The sequence below is a fragment of the Rhinolophus ferrumequinum genome, chromosome 5 (genome assembly GCF_004115265.2).
Source record: "Rhinolophus ferrumequinum isolate MPI-CBG mRhiFer1 chromosome 5, mRhiFer1_v1.p, whole genome shotgun sequence".
In the NCBI taxonomy this organism is placed as follows: domain Eukaryota; kingdom Metazoa; phylum Chordata; class Mammalia; order Chiroptera; family Rhinolophidae; genus Rhinolophus; species Rhinolophus ferrumequinum.
In genome coordinates, this window is record NC_046288.1 from 42,005,029 (window position 1) to 42,021,689 (window position 16,661).

Genomic DNA, 16,661 nt, shown 5'->3' on the forward strand with positions numbered 1-16,661 from the left:
CGGTGGGGAGATTGCTTCTACAAAGGAACAAAAAAATTGACTGAGCAAATCAGTCAGTATACTAAGAATAATAGGGGCCAGGTTTTTCACTTTCTGAGAAGATGTTTTATAAAGATAGGAATATGGAAATAACCCTGGGGCATTAGACAGGAATTGGGTGTCATGGGTTTTAATCTATGTGCATGAACAAATATAAACAGGTTTAGATGCATGCATACTTAAACATATACATATGTTCCCTGGGTCTGCCCCCTGAAAAGGCCTGGAAACTATGACATTCCAGTAGCAGTGAACATTCCAAACACCTAGGTCATGGCTATAAATACAAAACTCCACAAAAAGGAACATCAGCTCATTTCAGGTCTGAGGCAGGCTAAGTACACAGTGAGCCTGGAACTTCTTGCAGTGCCAACAAAATACTCAATGAATGAGAGAATATGTCAAAAAAAAAAAAATGAGTTCAAAACACAGAACGTACCTTGAAAGGTTTCCCACTGACCAAATAGGGAACAACACGATTATCGAGATAAATAATGGTAACGCATTACTATTAAATGCTACTGAATAAAATGCAAATCCATGAGCCCATACTGATATAAATAAATGAATGAAGAGATGACAGATGAAGCTTTTTCTTTTTAGTAGAATGCAAACTAACCCATACAGAAGAATAGGATGAAAACAGAAAATCACCCTCTGAACTATCATCGTGACAGTTATTGCTGATTCAGGCAGGAGTCATCAATGGCGGCTGAAGTGGGTGCGTTCAGGTTTAATGAGGAATAGGGTTTGGGAATAATGTCAGGGTATCTCCCCTCATAATAGTTATTAATTACAAAGTGGAAAGTGGTGACCTTGTGGTGAAGGCTGGCAGACACCAACGTGACCAGGTGATCAAGGTTAACATCACCTGGGGCAGAACAGGGAAATCCCAGGTTGGATGAGACTGAGGAGACAGCATGTGGTGGTCAGTCAGCTACGTGAGGGGCATGGTTGACCAGCGGCCCCGTAGGACACACCACTGCACCCATCATGAGGCGTTGCTGCCCCTGGGCTGCTCCTAGACAATGACCGAGTGGTTCTATAGAAGAGATCCCTTATTTCTGAAAAATATACGGTGGAGGAGTTAGGGATAATAGAGCACCATATGGCCAGCTTGCTCTCAAATGGTTCAGAAAAATCCTAAAGACAGTGGGCATGTAAAGAGACAAAATGACTAGCAAGTGCAGTATGGTGTTTACAGGTGGGAAATCTAGGTAAACGAGTTATTTCTGCAAGGCTTAAGTTTGAAATCATTTCAAAATAAACTATAAATTTTTCAAAACTCCAAGTAGAAAATTAATTTTCAAAAAAAAGGAAGAAAGAAAGAAAGAAAGAAAGAAAGAAAGAAAGAAAGAAAGAAAGAAAGAAAGAAAGAAAGAAAGAAAATGAATTTCCCTGAAGATTACAGGATATCCACACATCTACTGGAATGGACTATTTTTTCCACAGACCTTCAGCATTGGTGAGAAAAAGGCTCAAATTTGAGTATGGAGACAAACTAAGCGTAACAGAAAGGTTTGTCATAAGGTAGCAAAATCGCACCGTTTTGAATTCTCATAGTCAGATTTTGTTTTATCTTCTTCCCCCCAAAGAGGACATCAAGTTCTAGTTATTTAGTTCTAAAAATGACATTACAGAATGTCCAAAGGCAAAATAAAAATCAAGATCCTCATCAGCTGTTTTTGGAATATTTTACTATTTTGATTGCTTGTGGAGTGATCAAACACAAGTCAAAACTAAGAGAAATGAGAGCCACCTTTCTCCCATCTGAGAAATGCTATTTTATTTAGTAGAAGACAGCAGATATGAGAAAATTTAGAAATGCTGCATGGAATAAAAGGAATAACTTTTCTGATGGATGCCTAAACCAGAAATATCAGTAAGCAAGAAAACTGTAGTGTCCTACCAGATTTATCAGGCCGATAACTTCTTAAGGTATAAAAATGTCTAATCACTATGCTGTACACCTAAAATTAATATAATATTCTATGTCACCTATAATTGAAAATTTAAAAATATTTAATAAAAGAAAAAAAGTTTGTACAGTTTTTATGAACCAAAAAATGTAGGTAAAGATGGACTCAAATATTGCTGGAAAGATTACCATTGCACCATAAAAGCATTAAGAAGCCTTGATCAGATGACAATTTTATTATATCAGGTTACTAATCTACTAGCTTTAAAACATAAGTAAGATAAATATATACTCGCACACTATGCATTTTTAACCTATTCAACCTGCACATAGTCAAACCATTTGTCACCTTCCACTTAGCACAAAATCTGAAGTGACCCAACACTTTATTCATTGTTATGTTCCACAAAAATCTTGTCCCCTTTCAAAAAGGTCAGTCAGTTCTAACTAGGCATGTAGCAAAAGATAAAAGCTTTGTGTCTATCATTTCTCTCCTTGTTTTCCTAGTCAGGGTTTCTTAACCAACACAAGAAAGCAACAAGGAAGTAGGTATGACAGAAGGTGTTGCTGCATGAGCAAAGGTCTATCTAATCCTACACAGCCCCTGACCTCCCCACCACCCAATCAATCTCAGATCCCCATAGTTTCCTCTCCACCCACATCCAAAAAGTTTCTCCCCTATTTTTTTATTTCCTAGCCTTCTGGGAGCACTTGCCTGCTAGTAGCAGATAAAACCACAATCCCATAGAATGCATCAAGCAAACACCTGATTCTATTTGGTTGATGCAAAAGTAACTGTGGTTTAAAAAGTTAAAAAAATTAATTGAAAAAAAAACGCAATTACTTTTGCACCAACCTAATGCAATATATAGATTTTCAGCCATACCTTATAACCACTCTTCCAATCTCAGAGAGCTCGAAAAAGTTGCTTGTTTTTTGCATGAATAATTATTTCCCCTATTAAAAAAACAAATTAACAAAACAAAACACATAGGCTATGCTATCCGAGCAAACCCAGATGCATTCCCCACTACAGAGAGGAAGAATCAGGCTCAATTCTCTAGAAATCAGAAAAACACGAACAATCTTAATGGCTATCATCTGTGAAAGAAGACAGATATGTGGTACCAACTAAGTTCTATTCTCATCCCCCCCACCCCACACACACCATGCTACTGCCCACTCCACCACCACTAAATGAATTCATTGCTTGAGGACGAGAATGAAAATCATAGTTTGTATTGAATTGGATCCTAAATTCTCCATTACTCTGGACTTCAACTGCGTACTTAAGCTAAGCTAGAGATGTCATATACGGTATTTAAGTAATTTCTGTCTACCTGTATAATGGGGGAAAGTATTAGGTAAATTGTTATAGATTATAAATGACTATATAAACAGGCTACTTATTTGAAACAAATCTATTTGAAAATCATAGTACTTTCACAATATATTGTCATTTCAACATCATGACTCTTGCTTCTAGAACATAAAGGACATAAAGTGCATTAAGAACCTAATGTGTCTGGCTCATAAAGTACAGTGATAGATCCTTTATTTCACAGATTAGAAAACTAAAGCTCACAGATTAAAGTTATATCCATGATCAAGAAATCGTAAGTCATACAGCCAGGATCTCTGTCCATGAAACCACCAAGCTTACCGAGGAAAATTAAATGACACATTAATTATTTGGTTTCTCAAATTATTTGGATTCTCAAATTATTTGGTTATGCACACGGTATAACATTAAAAATAGTCTGACAATTCTTTTAAATATTAAACATATACCTAATATATGATTCAAACGTTTCACTCCCAGTTGAGCCAAATGAAAGTATGCATCTATGTATCTGTACAGACATGTATACAAATGTCCATAGCACCTTACTTGTAACAGGCAAAACCTGTGCAGTTCACTGTATGTCAACAAAGCGATTTACATAAAAATACATGCACGTACTTGACATTCATTAGTATTTCTTTCTCAGTTGTTTTTCGAGCAAGTAGAAAGCCACTCTTCACTTTTACTCGATAGCAGACATTATGAAAACTTAACACAACTCCTTTAGTAAATGACTTCAGGTCGTTGGACGGCATCCCGGAGAGGCCATTAGTGTTTCTTTGTGACATTGGGATAAAAACCTGGTCATTACTGGAAGACATCCTGAGAGTTTCTGCGTTTCTGCAGAGGGAAAAGCAACAGTAAGTTGATAGCCTAGATAAATGAGATTATAAACACTAGGTAACAGTACCCTTAAAATAAGTCCATTTTGGTACAAACTTCCAGTTATAAAATAAGTCCTGGGGATGTTATGTTCATCACAGTAAGTATAGTTAATAGTGTATTACATATTTAAAAGTTGCTGAGAGTAGATCTTAAAATTTCTCATTATGGTAAGAGAAAAGCTAGTAACTATGGTGATGGAATTTAACTAGACTTATTGTGGTGATCATTTCACAATATATACAAATATTGAATCACTATGTTTACACCTGAAACTAATGTTACAAGTCAATTGTGTCTCAAAAAATAATGAAAAGAACAGAAATCCAAATTTTAAAAAAAGAATGTAAAATACCTGATTAATCAATTTTACATTGACTACATGTTAACTAAAAATATTTTTGATATGTTGTGCTCAATAAGATATATTAACATTTTTAAAACTCCATTTTAAACTGCATTATAATAAATAACTCCATTTCCAATGGACAGTCCACATCACTGTGTTAAGAACAACCTTGGAACCCATATTTGGGAGGCAGACACAATTCTCAACACATAAACTTCAATTAGGTGTCAATGAAATATCTAATGTAAATAGGGAGAGTTTGAAAATTATTTAAAACTCACAAAGCAGGAGAAACCTAAGTGGAAGTTATAAATCTGGCGAGCGTGAAAAGCATATTATACTACAATCCAAGATCAGAGACAGATTACATGGTCACCATCACCCCGTTTTTGGTTTTGGCTATTTTTTTATTTTTGGTTTTATGACATAGTTATTACAAAAAAGAGCTTAGCTAGGTTGTCAGGAACAAGAGAAATTTCTCTGAATGTATAGCTCCAGGCTTATATCACTGATAATTATGCTCCTTCAATCAGCTAAGAAGATAAACTCCAAAATTATTTGGGATGACACAATCATTTCCTTAATGGGCAAGCATATTTAAATCCAGGAAGATTTAGAATTAAGTATAAAAATAACCAGAAATTCAGATCAATAGTTAAGCAGTTAAAGAATTTGAAACAAAAACTGAGTATTAAATTTATAAAGAAAGTTTAAAGGTTTCATTAAGGCAGTAACAAAAAGCCCCTTTAAAAGATTTTATTAGAGTAGGAAATTAGGCAGAAGGAGAATTCAGTAGCTTGTGAATAGATTTGAAATGTGAAACTTCGGGAAATGTAGTTTTGTTGTGTGTGCTTTTTGTTTTGGTTTGGGATTTTTGGGTTTTTATTTATTTATTTATTTATTTATTTATTGGAAACCTAGTTTTAATTTTTAAAAATCAAAGTAATCTGTGAAGAACTTTTTCTCTGGCTATGATAGAGCAGCTGTTCCAAACCAATCACCCTCCTAAGAATAACTATAAAAGTAGATAAAATATAAGAAGCAATAGTTTGAAGAGTTCTGTCTGATGAGACCAGCAAAAGCAGCCAGGACTTAAGGAACCAAAATCCTGGAAAGGAGGAAACAGCAGAGAGGGAAACCCAGCATTCTGTGCCCTTCCCAATCCAGGCAAATTGCACACACAGGGGGCAAAACTCAGAAAGAACACAGGTAGAAAGAAGCTGCTAGAGGCTAAAAACAGCTGAGGAAATAATTCAGCAGTCTGGTAGGGCTAGGGAGAGAAAATTTGAAGTGGCAAGACTACCAAAGAAGAGGGGCCCTAGAATCCCAGAAGGGGCTTTTGAGATCCCTGAAGGGCTATGCCCTGGCAATATGGGCAAACCAGAAACAGACCAGCCTCTACTGAATCAGAGTGATCTGCTCATACTTTATTTGTCAACTAGGAGTTAAATCCACTGTCAAAAAAATATATATAATCATCCAAATTTTCAATCAACATTACCAGGAGTTTCAGAAAATAGGACCTAATGTTCCAAAAACAAGAAAAGAGAAATAGACCCACAGGTAATACAGACGGAAGTCATCAGACATTGATGTTAAAATAACTGCATAATATACTATTTAAGAAAAGAAATGAAAAGGTAAACTATTAACAAAGAATCAGAATCTACATATTTTCTAAAAAGCAATAGATGAGTTTAACAGCAGTTTAGATACTGATACTCAAAGAGAATTAGTTAGTAGTAGACTAGTATGTAGAAAACATCCAGGTTGAAGCATGGATGAAAACTATCACTTGGAAAATAAGAAATCCAGACTGAAAACAATGAAAACTACGTTTAAAAAGCCTAAGAAACATATGGGACACGATAAAAAAGGTACTGTCATACACATGTAACTGAAGATTAAAAGTGGAGAAAACAATGGAGCAGAATCAATATTTGAAGAAATACTGGCCAAGCATTTTCCAAAACTGATGCCACAGAATGAAAAAGTTCTAGGAACCCCAAAGCAGAATAAATACAGGAAAACCCCACCTATGTTCAAAGGCTCAGCTCCAATGTGGTAAGTTTTAGATGTTTGAGACATCCAAGGGAGGTATAGCTTTGGTTAAAAACTGAGTAGACTCTCATGGATGACCAACGACCACACCCTCTTGGGGTCTTCATTATACAATACTTTGTTGCTCCTTAATTTTTTTAAAAAATGCTACAAACCCACATTTAATTGAGCATCCAAGTGTGAACTGTTTTCCAACAGGCATCGATGGATTTACACTGTCACATACAATTCTGAAGGTTAATATCTTGTTCGCTTCAGGCAATTTCAAAATCCATATAGACCTTTGTCCTTTACCTTCCCAGCTCCCTGAGCTTCTCTCCTCTAATGATCTTGCCCTCCCCACTATCACAGCCATGCAGGCTCCCACTTGACACTGTAAATAAAGACCTTTTCTCACCCACCTACCCTTCCTTTCTATACCATCTTTCATCCATCTCCTATCTTTCCAACCTACTCCCTCTATTTATCAGAGGCCAACTCTCCTAGGCCTCCTTCTGTTGCTACCTAAGGTTAACTTTCTACTTATGCATTGCTTCTCTTTCCTTCTTGCCTACTCAAGGATGTCTCTCCAATAATTGCAACCACCTCTCACTTTTTCTCCCCTGCATCAATTTTTTCCTTTTCTACTGATTATAAATATTCTGTAATTCTTCTCCCTAGTCCCTCTTTCCTCCCCCTATTATGTATGATGTTATAAGCCCCAAAGGTATGACCCCTTCGAGTCATAATTTTTTCTTAAAAAAAAAAAAAAGTCCTACAGCTACTGTCTAGTGCCCTCCAATTTGTCTCCCGCAAATTCACTCTGAACCCACTCCAGTCAGGTTTCACCCCACCCCACACTCATATCAAAGATACTCTTGACAAAATTAGGCAACTAACAAAGTGATGTATCCAATGAACAATTTTTTTATCAAAATATAATTCACAAACTATAAAATCCACCCTCTTAAAGTGTGAACAATTAAATGGTTTTAATATATTAATGACCATTTCTTCGTCCTCTCTGAGGCAAACTACCAGCAACACTGACAAGAGTTGAAAATCCCCTCCTAGAAATGCTTCATTCACTTTGATTAAGGACACAAGATCAGGAAGCTCTGCTTGGAACATGTGCTTTTTAGACATCCAAGCAGAGATGAAGCACAGGTTTGGATGTTCTCAGTTCATAGGAGGAGGTCCTAGAGACACCCATGGATTGTGTTAAGGCCCTGAAACTGGACAAGGTCAGAAGGGGAGTGACTGTTGAATACGCCACTGTGGCCGAACAGTTATATTCAGCTGGTCATCTGACTTCCTGAAATCACTTATCTGTCTATAAGCAGACCGGGCCATAAATTTTTGTTTCTTCTGGGAGGTCTTTTTCTTCTGTGCAACCTCCTCTTCTGGTTTAGGAACAATCTGCTCTTTTTCAGTGAGGACCATCTCAATGTCCTCATCCGAAACATCTCAAGTGTTTCATCCGCCCATGAGCTCTGTAAATTCTGCGCTGCATCTTGGGAGCTTTGTCCACCTGGATGTGTAATGACCACAGAGTCTACATCTAAAACCTTTAAGTTCAGCATTACTCTCTGCATTTTTAAGCATGTACAGTAAAAATTCTACACTCTTTTTGGGTCACCAACCCTGTGTTGAACCCCACTATTCACAATAGAATACAACTGAATTCTATTGGAATTCATGGAAACAACTGAAATGCCCATCAGTTGATGACTGGATCAAGAAATTGTGGTACATTTATACAATGGGGTATTACTTGGCCATAAAGAAGAACGAAATCTTACCATTTGCAACAATATGGATGGACCCAGAGAACATTATGCTAAGTGAAATAAGTCAGACAGAGAAAGACCAATACCATCTCACTTATATGTGGAATCTAAAGAATAGAATAAATGAATAAACTAATCAGAAACAGTCTCAGAGACATACAGGAAAGACTGAGGGTTGATAGATGGGAGGGGGTGGGGGTAAGGGGGAAGGTGAGGGGATTAGAAAGCACAATTGGTAACCACAAGATTGCCACAGGGATATGAACGACAGTTTGGGGAATATAATCAATAATATTGTAAAGAATTTGTAGGGTATCCAACAGACACTTGTCTTATTAGGGAGACCACTTCATGGACAGTGTAGATGCCTGATCACTGCGCTGTACACCTGAAGCTGAACAATAATGAATGTCAACTATAACTATATATATATAACTATATATATATATATATATATAGTTATGTACACATATATACATGTCACAGGAAATGGAGTACAGCATAAAGAATAGAGACAGTGGAAACGTAACGGCTGTATGCGACATCAGAGGGATAGTAGATTGGGGGAGGGTGGTTATCACTTTGTGAAGGGTATAAATGTCTAACTATTACATTCTTTTGTACACCTGAAACTAATAATAATAAAAAAAAGTTAAGTTGGTGCAAAATTCAAGTTTTTCTCTTTCTACTAAATAAGATAAAAAGTTTGTTAGAATATTGATCTACTGATATTATGAGAAAGTTTTCTGCCTGAAAAGCAAAGATTATATGTGTCATCAAAATAATTTTCTATGTTTTATATTGTCTCAATCAGGTCACTGGTTATTCAAAAAAACTAAATCTAAAAATTAAGCTTTGCTAATAGTTTGTAAATTTCTGTATTTTAGAACTGCTAGAGTTCATGTGCCTTCCTCAGTATCAGCTACAGGCCAATATAAGGAAGCTTAGCCTGATGTTTTCCCCAAACTGGCAGGGAATTCTAATGGTTCTAGCCCACTGTTACATCCCTGATAAAGAGATTCAGATCCTAAAGAAGGACAGGAATTTGTTTAAGTATTGCTAACAACCCAGACAGGAAAACAAGGAATAAAGGAACAGTGAGACTGGAGGATGAGACCAGAGACAGGCCAGATTTTTGGCCACAGTTATAGACAACCCAGGGCTGAGGCCACTTCAAGTCACCCCAATGCCCCAGCAAAGGAAATGCCACATAAAGGATCCTGCTTTGGATATGGAAGCCCAGACCACTGGAATAAAAAGTGTCCTAATCCTCCAAAGCAGCCATGCCCCTGTGCAAACAAAGGGGCAGTGAGGGAGGGATTGCCCCCTGTTCTGGAGGGAACAGGGACCAACTCCTTCCCACAAATGGCTGTGATTGACTAAAGGGCCTAAAGTTCCCAGCAGCTCCCAAGGTATACTCATCACAGGGGTGAAACTCCAGGTGACCCTGACGTGGCAGGTAAGCCTTGTAATTTCCTAATTGACATAGAAGCCATTTATTCTGTCTCAACTGCTCACTTTGGACCTTTTACCTCTGAAAACTGCTCAGTTGTTAAAAATAAAGAAAGCTCCCAGATTTGGAGTCATTTTACTCACCCTGTTCCTTATCACTGGTCTATACCTTAGAGGAAATGTAAAATAAACAAATTAAACTTAAAAAGAAAACTTAAATTCTGGAAAAGTTTCATCAAAAGACCTCGAAGCCCTGGTTCTAACTGCTGCCCGTTGCTTTAAATTCTAACCTCAATTCTATTATATCCTATGTTGTTAGCTTGGGAAAGTTTCAGCAGGCACTTAGGAAATATGGAGAACCGGCACCTCCCCCAGGCCCACCCCTCTACACACTGTAGCCCTGGAAAGCCAGGGGTCTCTAACAAACCAGTTTCTGCCTACAAAAAAGAAACACTTTGCAATTTTTCCAAGCCCCCCAGTGGTTGCTGGGCTTCAGAGAGTCAGTGGCTGGGTCCACTCCCTCGAGTTAAACTTATTTCATTTAAGTCTCCACAGGTCTCCCCCAGAAAGAAGACTGTCACTCCTGTTCCTGTGAGACAATTGAAGACCTTAAGCTCTTCAAACAAAACTGCTGGTGCTGCTCATTATTGCTTTATATTTTTTCTCTGAGGGACTAGGTCTTATCTTGCCTTCCAAGTACTTGCATAGACACCTATACCTTCGTCTACTTGGCTCCAGAGATCAACATAGCCCCCAATAACCAGTCCCTAACCATTCCTTTGAAAAACCACTGAAAAGGGGGAGGGGGCTATGCTTATACTTAGAAGAAGACTGTTGTTTCTATGTTAATCAGCCTGACAGAGATGCTGCCCCAAAATTAAAACACACAGCTTCCAGGATCCGCCAACAATTAAGTGAATCTTGAAGATCTTGGTCCAAGATTTGGAGTTGGGCATCCTGGCTTCTTCCCCTTGCGGGGACATTGCTAACGATCATTTTAACCCTTGTTTTTAAACCCTGCGTCTGAATTTTTTAACAAAATTTATTTCTTCCCGCCTATAAGCCATCAATCTTCCAAATAACACTTCAACAGGGCTATGGGCCAGTTTCAGCGGTTGAAGCTAATCCAAAAATCTTATTCTTACATATAGACCAAATAAAATGGGAATTTCGTAGTTCACCAACAGTCTCATAGATATCAGGGGAGAATGATACTCCAAAACAATAGTCAATCAGGAAATCTTTAAATTTCCTTGTGCAAGTTGTGTTAGGTAATAGAACTCTCTTTACTATACCCTAGATAGATAGACAAGTAGGTAGGGTTTACCCTGTTGTTAATACTTTTTTTTGAACTTGGAAAAAAACACTTCCTATGAGGTGTTTTGTTTTGTTTTTCTAATTTTATTGGGGAATATTGGGGAACAGTGTGCTTCCCCAGGGCCCTTCAGCTCCAAGTCGTTGTCCTTCAATCTAGTTGTGGAGGGCACAGCTCAGTTCCAAGTCCAGTCGTCATTTTCAATCTTTAGTTGCAGGCGGCACAGACCACCATCCCATGCAGGAATTGAAGGCAGTTCCTTGTCTTCAATCTAGTTGTGGAGGGCGCAGCTCACTGGCCCATGTGGGAAACGAACTGGTGACCTCAGCGTTAGGAGCACGGCGCCCCAACTACCTGAGCCACCAGGCCGCCCCCCACCCCGGATTTAAACAGTGGTATACTACTAACTTTCAATGCTACAATTCTTTCAATATTTTATCTCTATAAATGAGCTAACTATGTAGCTCAAAAATTAGATATCCACTTTCTAAAAGTCTCCCACTGAGGTAGAATACTCTCTTCAAAAAACTATGGGGTGGGGGAAATATCATGAGAAGGGGAGGTGACTGCTAATGGATAATTAAAGGAGACAATGATGAAAAAGTGATGGTCGCACAAACTGTACACTTTAAATGGTGATTTGTGTCACCTGTGAATTATATAGCATGAAGCTGTTAAAAAAAAATACCTACGAGGCCAAAGACATCTAGACACTATCAATTATTGATTCACATCCTAGAGTAAATTGGGAACTGATTTTTTTAAAGGAGTCACGTTAGTTTCCTGCAGACCTGTATATCTTATATGCTATATGCTAAAATGGCTTCTATACTAAATGGCCATCTAGGTTCATTAGTTTTTACTAAAAGATCTCAACCCTAACCTATAACTCAAGTAAGCAACACAGAATAAAACTTCCCACTTGATATAATCTTCAACTCTTGCCAAACTTCTATTAAAATTCTTGACAGATAGAAATAGAGAGTGTTTGAAGAACATGAGGTTCACTGATCCCACTAGAAAATCTAGATTTATCCCCAGAAAAGGCCCAAGCTGTTAAACAACAGCATGTATGTGACCACAGGGTCTTAGCAACCAACACGTGTTTTTCATAACACTTACAGTAAGGAAAGTTACAACTACAGCAAGCAGTCCTAGGAAACGCACCATTGTACGTACTATCTATCAGATGGGCACAAGGGATGCTCTCCCACTGCCATGGTTCAGTCTCCTCTACATCTTTCTGTAACACAAGACACTTCCCTCAGAAGTAAATGCCAGGAAAAGCTTCTCTAGGGAGCTAGTATGTTTCTCCCCTTTATCCTCATTGAACTGTGTAATTCATAGTTCCCTTTTTATTATGGCCAGAGGATGCAACTTCAATTTGCATAGGGTCCTCTGGTCGGTCCATGTTCATTCTAATGTGCTCCCACACAGTAACTCTACTCAGGGTTGCACCTTACTTTCAATTAGTAATACTTACGCTTGCCTCAACTGCTTCATGGATGCTTAATAAAATTAATGCAGAAATAGATTCTGGATACAAGTGTATTTTAAGACCATCTTGATGCAAAAGAATGTGTTCCCTAGGAGAGCTCTTGCTGAATGCTGAAGGGACCCAAAGTTTGCTACCCTGAGCAGCGTTTTTGGGATATTGATTTTTAAGCTGTTTCTTAAGAAAGACTCAGAAAGAACTTTGACCCTTCACCTTAACTACCTGAGAGACTGGGATAGAAAAAACCTGCTTCAGGAAGGAGGTCTTAGGATGCTAGCCTCAGCCTAATTTGAATTGAATATGGTAAATAAGAGGGCTTCAGCAGGGGCCTGTTAGCTAGATACCCAGTGTCCCAGAGTTTCTGAGTAGCCTAGCAAGGATTTCCTACCAAGTGTGTTCTGCTTCTCAACTACCTGTAAATCCCCCATTCTCACTCCTGAAATCTAAGACCCGATCCCCACCCCTTCTCCTTTGTCCCAAAATGTCATAAACCCAATGCTGCCTCACTGTCTTTGGATTTTCATGCTTATGTGAATTCCCATGCACATGTATTAAAATTTTGATTTTTCTCCTGTTAATCTGTCTCTATTAATGTATTAGCCCAGCTAGAAGAACTTAGAAGGTGGAAAGAAAAGTATTATTATTTTTTTTTATCCCCACAATGCCCAGGGTCTGGAGCAAAGATGGTCAATAAACATTTGTTACTATGAACGTATGTTTTTTTTGATAGTGCAGTGAGCCTCAATATTTCCACCATAAGGCAATAAAATAAAACTACACAACATTGCAAGTATATTCTTTAACTGTTTGCTAGGTTTGCAATCTAACCTTTTATGGTCTTCTATTATTCTGTGTTTTTCTAACTTCTCTAATAATCTTTAAACTATCCACAGAAAAATTACAAAAGGGAGCTCTAGAACTCTTCAGCAAACCATCCAAAGTTGTGGACAAACTTTATGTCCTGAGGATAAGAAAAAGAATAACTATATTGGTTAATCTCTTTTAAAGTATTAATATTGATGTTGACAAACTTTTCTCCCACCTTGTAGTAACTTCCATGCTCACTAGGTTTTTATTCATCCAGTATCAACTCTAGTTTCATTCATTTGGAGAAAAGCTAGAGTTTGACCAAAGGGCCCTTAACACACCAGCACACACAGAAACAGTTGCACCAAAGCATCGTTTTCTTAAAAAGCACTCTGCATTTTCAGTTTGCATTTCATATGCACTTTCCAGTGAAACTGGGAGGGAACAATTAAAACCTAATCATCTCAGTTAAACAGTTCTCTACTTTCTACCAAATGTACACGAAATACCCAACGACTTTTCAAGCCACACACATATTCCAAAGGGCATTTACTCACTCAGCTCTTCAAGGGCTGATCTCAGGGTCCGTGCGCGGAGAGGCAGAGCACTGATAATCATTTACATAAACGCTGAGATGAGTCCGCCGGACCTTCCGAACGTTCCCTAAGCAGCTCCTACTTCACAATGACATCAAGCATCTGTACTGTGCTTTCTAAATCGTGCAGCTTTTCCAGAATCTTCCCGGTTCCTTTCCAGGCTGCCTCTTTCCTGCTTAACCTGCCTGCTTAACCACCGATTTAAGACTCAGCGGGCGAGCGGCAAAGCAGAGCTCGAGGACCGTCACCCACAGTCCCGCGGGCAGCCCTCCTCGTGAGCCCAACTCTTACACGCGCGGCTCACAGCCTGGGAAGGCGTCGTCCCGGGGTCGGTCGTGGTCGCGGTCAGGAGCGGCGGACTGCGACCCCGGCGGCCAGGAGGCGAGCGCAGGCAGCGCGGATGCGGGCTTCACATCCGACACCTGCGGCTGCGGGCGGGGAGAGCGCAGGGCGAAGTCCCCACCCACGTGCCCGGCTCTCTCGGGATCCTTGCTGGTCAGAGGGCGAAAGGCGCGGCGCCTCCTGCCTGCTGCGTGTATCGTCAGGGCGGAGCCCACGACCCTTGTAGCACTGGTACCAAGTTCCGCACTGCATCTGGCAGCCACCTGCCCACTGGCAGGGAAACGAAGATGACTATCCCCGAGCACACAAGAACAGTCCCCAAACTTCTTCTCCAGGGCTATTCCGAAATGGACAGTTTGCTATTAGCCATGGTAATCACAGGACGCTACCCCTGCTGATCAATATCCCGTCTGTCCTTGATGGATTTGGTCACTAACGGTGCTCTGCACCCGGGGACGCTGACGCCTTGGTTTTTTCAGTTTAGAACGTTGCCCACCGAGAGCAAGTAGGCAGTCTTCTATTGACTGAGCTTCCCAGAAATTAGGTTCCCGCGCCTCATGGCCAATAAAATCGGGAACTAAATCGACAGGGAAGGAAGGGTGGAAAGAAAACTATTTGAATGAAAATATTACAGGAAACAGTTAATAGTATTTTTCCACACTCCTGTACTAAACAGTTCTTTGCAAGACACTGATCATGTAGAAAGCCTGGAAAGTGATTGTCCTGATTGAGGAAAAGGGTTGGTTATCAGGCTTTATGAGTGTGTCTGGCTATGCCAAAATTCACCAGCTTCATCTCCTCTCAGAAATTTGTACTTGTATCTATCTAGTTTCTGGTTTTCATTTACAAACAAAAATATCATTAGTTAAATTATTTTAAGCAACACTAGGAATTACTCTTAATTCTTCACCCCATACAAGAAAGTGTTAGCCAAGAGGCCTAGATAAGAAAATTAATTACACTTACTTTTTAAAAATTAATTTCAGGTGCACAAAACAACGCAATGATTAGACATTTACACCCCTCACAAAGTGATAATCCCCCAATTATACCACCCCTGACATCGTAGGTAGCTATTACAATACCATTGACTGCATTCCCTATGCTGTGCTGTACATTCCATGACTATATAAATATATTTAATTATAGTTGACATTCAGTATTATATTAGTTCCAGGTGTACAGCGCAGTGGTTAGGCATTGACATAACCTATGAAGTGATCCCCCCAATAAGTCCAGTACCCATCTGACACCCTACATTATCTTACATTATTGATTATATTCCCATACTGTATTTCACATCTCCATGACTATTTTGAGTACAAATAGTACGCAAAAAAAAAGTACAAAACAATTTGTACTTTCTAATCCCTTCACCTTCTCCCCCACCCCCAACCTGCCTCTCACCTAGCAACCATCAGTTTTTTCTCTGTATCTATGAGTCTATTTCTGTTTTGTTTGTTCATTTATTCTGTTCTTTAGATGCAACATATAAGTTGCTTACACGTAATTTTTTTAGAATATTAAAAATGCTATTCTGTATATTTTTAAAGGACTTAAAAGTATATGTCTATGATGCACCCAAACACTTGGGTGAAATTGTTTTTGTGCATTAAATTTCTGAGTCAGTTTAAAGGACCTTAAAAACCCGTATAAAAATACATTTGTCATTTTAAACCAACATTGGAAAAAATTCTTCAGAGCTGGCTCTTAATAACTGCAAACTTGAAAAACACTCTAAAGAATAAAACTTTATTGATATAAGTAAAGATGAAAATTTTTCCACCAAATTCTGAAGACAGTTCCAAGAGGGGACTTATAAAAATGAAGAAAACACACATGAAATTGGTAAAAAGCACATTAAAAAAAAAAAAACCAGGATATTAAGTTGTCTATAGCATTCTGCAACTATGTAAAACAAAAAAACCCAATAACTTATACTTTGAAAAATAGCTGGCAATACAAGAAAATGTTTGTTTTTTGGGTAGTAACATTATAGTTCTCTTTTTTCTTCTATTTAGTGTAATTTTCCAAATTTGATACGATATACTGCAGATACACAATAGTTTACATAGGAAATTGAATTTTGTTTAAAGGTAAAATTAATTGATAAAATGCCAGTGTTTGTTTTTAGTCAGGAAAATATACATACAAAGACACATAACAATACGGAGTTATGTTCTCATCCAAAATAGGGCTAAAACCACTAAAATAAACAAAAAACTTTCTGCCTTGTTTTTGGTCTAATTTTAAAAATATTTTCATTTGTGATTTTTTTCATATTGATAGGT

General features: G+C 38.4%; 1 protein-coding gene across 5 annotated transcripts in view; it reads right to left on the bottom strand.

Annotated features, from left to right (window-relative positions):
* The window catches only part of ABCG2 (ATP binding cassette subfamily G member 2 (Junior blood group)), a 101,943-nt gene that overhangs the window by 29,766 nt on the left and 55,516 nt on the right, over positions 1-16,661 (bottom strand). For 2 of the 5 annotated variants that reach the window (XM_033106635.1, XM_033106632.1), the window contains exons 1-2: positions 13,990-14,210; positions 3,921-4,142 (exon numbers count right to left, since the gene is read on the bottom strand). The exons of 2 other annotated variants lie outside the window; for them this stretch is intronic. In XM_033106635.1, the coding sequence (XP_032962526.1) occupies positions 3,921-4,123 (203 nt within the window). In that variant the 5' untranslated portion in view covers positions 4,124-4,142; positions 13,990-14,210. Of the gene's footprint in view, positions 1-3,920; positions 4,143-13,989; positions 14,211-16,661 lie in introns of those variants that run through there. One more of the 5 variants, XM_033106634.1, reaches the window with a different exon arrangement.